Source organism: Eurytemora carolleeae, unplaced genomic scaffold (genome assembly GCF_000591075.1).
Source record: "Eurytemora carolleeae unplaced genomic scaffold, Eaff_2.0 scaffold1895, whole genome shotgun sequence".
NCBI lineage: Eukaryota > Metazoa > Arthropoda > Copepoda > Calanoida > Temoridae > Eurytemora > Eurytemora carolleeae.
Genome location: NW_019397781.1, coordinates 34,453 through 36,314, shown reverse-complemented (window position 1 = coordinate 36,314; position 1,862 = coordinate 34,453). Strand labels below are relative to the sequence as shown.

The window sequence follows — 1,862 nt, the reverse complement described above, 5'->3', positions numbered from 1 at the left end:
TGTATGGAAATGTGGACATTCCCCTTTTAATTTCAAAATTTTTAAACCTCTTCTAGCATTGAAGAGTTAAAGATTATCGTTATAATCGATGCTTCTTAAATTTTTCAAAAACTAACCCTGATATAATTGGATTTTAAAAAACTTAAATTTTTTGAAACTTTTATTTCAAGTTTGAGGAATCTATGGGACCTTTGTCAGAAGATGAAGAGAAACAGTCAATCAAGTTTGTCAAGTTTATTGTAGACTTTGCTGTCAAGGTATGATATATGATATAGTCAAGTTTATTTTAGACTTTGCTGTCAAGGTATGATATATGATATAGTCAAGTTTATTGTAGACTTTGCTGTCAAGGTATGATAATGTAAAGTTTATTGTAGACAATATGTCAAGGTATGATTTAGTCAAGTTTATTGCTGACTTTGCTGTAAAGATATGGTATAGTCAAGTTTATTGCTGACTTTGCTGTCAAGATATGGTATAGTCAAGTTTATTGTAGACTTTGCTGTCTAGGTATGATAGTCAAGTTTATTGTAGACTTTGCTATCAATATATGATTTAGTCAAATTTATTGTAGACTCTGTCAAGGTATGAAGTTTATTGTAGACTTTGAAGTCAAGGTCAGATATTATCAAGTTTATAATAGACTTGGCTGGCTGTCAAGCTTAAATGTCAAGCTTNCTATAAATATGGATATCAGATTCAGACATTATCAGACAACGCTTTTAGTTTTAAGGGACCGTTCTGAATCAGGGATTCCACTGAAAGAAATTAAGCGTACAGTCCCTTTAAATCAATATTTTATGTGTTCTCATATACTGTTTCAACCAAACATTTTTTTATAATTTACAACTTTTAATCCGAACACAATTCTTTATAGATCGCAAGTTTTTCTAAATCCCTAACCATCTGTTCATAATTTTGAAGTTTGAAGAAATCTATTCGGTTGTTCAATTAAATGTTGGTGTTTTGAAACTATTTTTAAAATAATTTATCACGTTTTATCTCATTTTAGGTCTTCCCTTTCAGCACCGGATGAAATGGTGGAATGCACTCCCGGTTTACTGGAAAAAATCTCTCACTTCCGGTAAGGCTAAATCTGTTTCCGGAAATGAGGAAGCTGATGCGGAAGAGGTCAGGAGATATGCTGAAGTTGCGGAAGAGCTTTCTCCGGAGGAAATTGAAGAAATGAATGTGATAAATATTGTTGAAGAACTTCATAAAGATGAACTTTAAGATAAATATTGTTGAAGAACTTCATAAAGATGAACTTTAAGATAAATATTGTTGAAGAACTTCATAAAGATGAACTTTAAGTTTTGGGTTTGTGTATTTTATAAATAAAATTAAAAAAATTTATTTGTTATTTTTAGATAAAAAATTTTTTTTTTGTGGGGAGTAAGAAAGCCAGTGTTATAAACTCCGAAATGAAACCAGTAATAATTTTCTTTGTATTTCCTTTAGGTAAAATATGGTCTTTTATTTCTCATGATTTAAATATAATCTGTTCAGCTTACTTTATTGAACTTTTGTTGGAAATCCCAGCATAAAATAGATAAAAGTAACTCAGTTCTATTTTAATAAAAGCAACAACTGTTACAAATATGAAATATGAATTCAACCATATTTTCCTGGAGAAACTAATGTCTACGTTTTGAAAAAATTATAACATTTTAGCACACGGAAAATACGTAAAACGATAATATTGAAAACTGACCCCGGATTGATAATTAAATATTAAAGCGTGGTTTTCTAAATGTTAATACAAAACATATTAATGATTATCTGTGTCTAAAACAATTTAATTTCCGAGAGGAAAAGAAGTTGTTTCAGGGACAAAGAATGAAGGGAAAGGCCACAATGGT

The 1,862-nt window shown here is 29.8% G+C and overlaps 1 protein-coding gene across 1 annotated transcript in view; it reads left to right on the top strand.

The window, feature by feature from the left end:
• The window catches only part of LOC111715881 (pyrethroid hydrolase Ces2e), a gene marked incomplete in the record, with an annotated part of 5,002 nt that extends 3,639 nt beyond the window's left edge, over window positions 1-1,363 (top strand). The window contains 2 exon segments of the mRNA XM_023491276.1: window positions 1,013-1,194; window positions 1,235-1,363. Of these exon segments, the coding sequence (XP_023347044.1) occupies window positions 1,013-1,194; window positions 1,235-1,273 (221 nt within the window).
• Window positions 1,364-1,862: the final 499 nt, after the last annotated feature.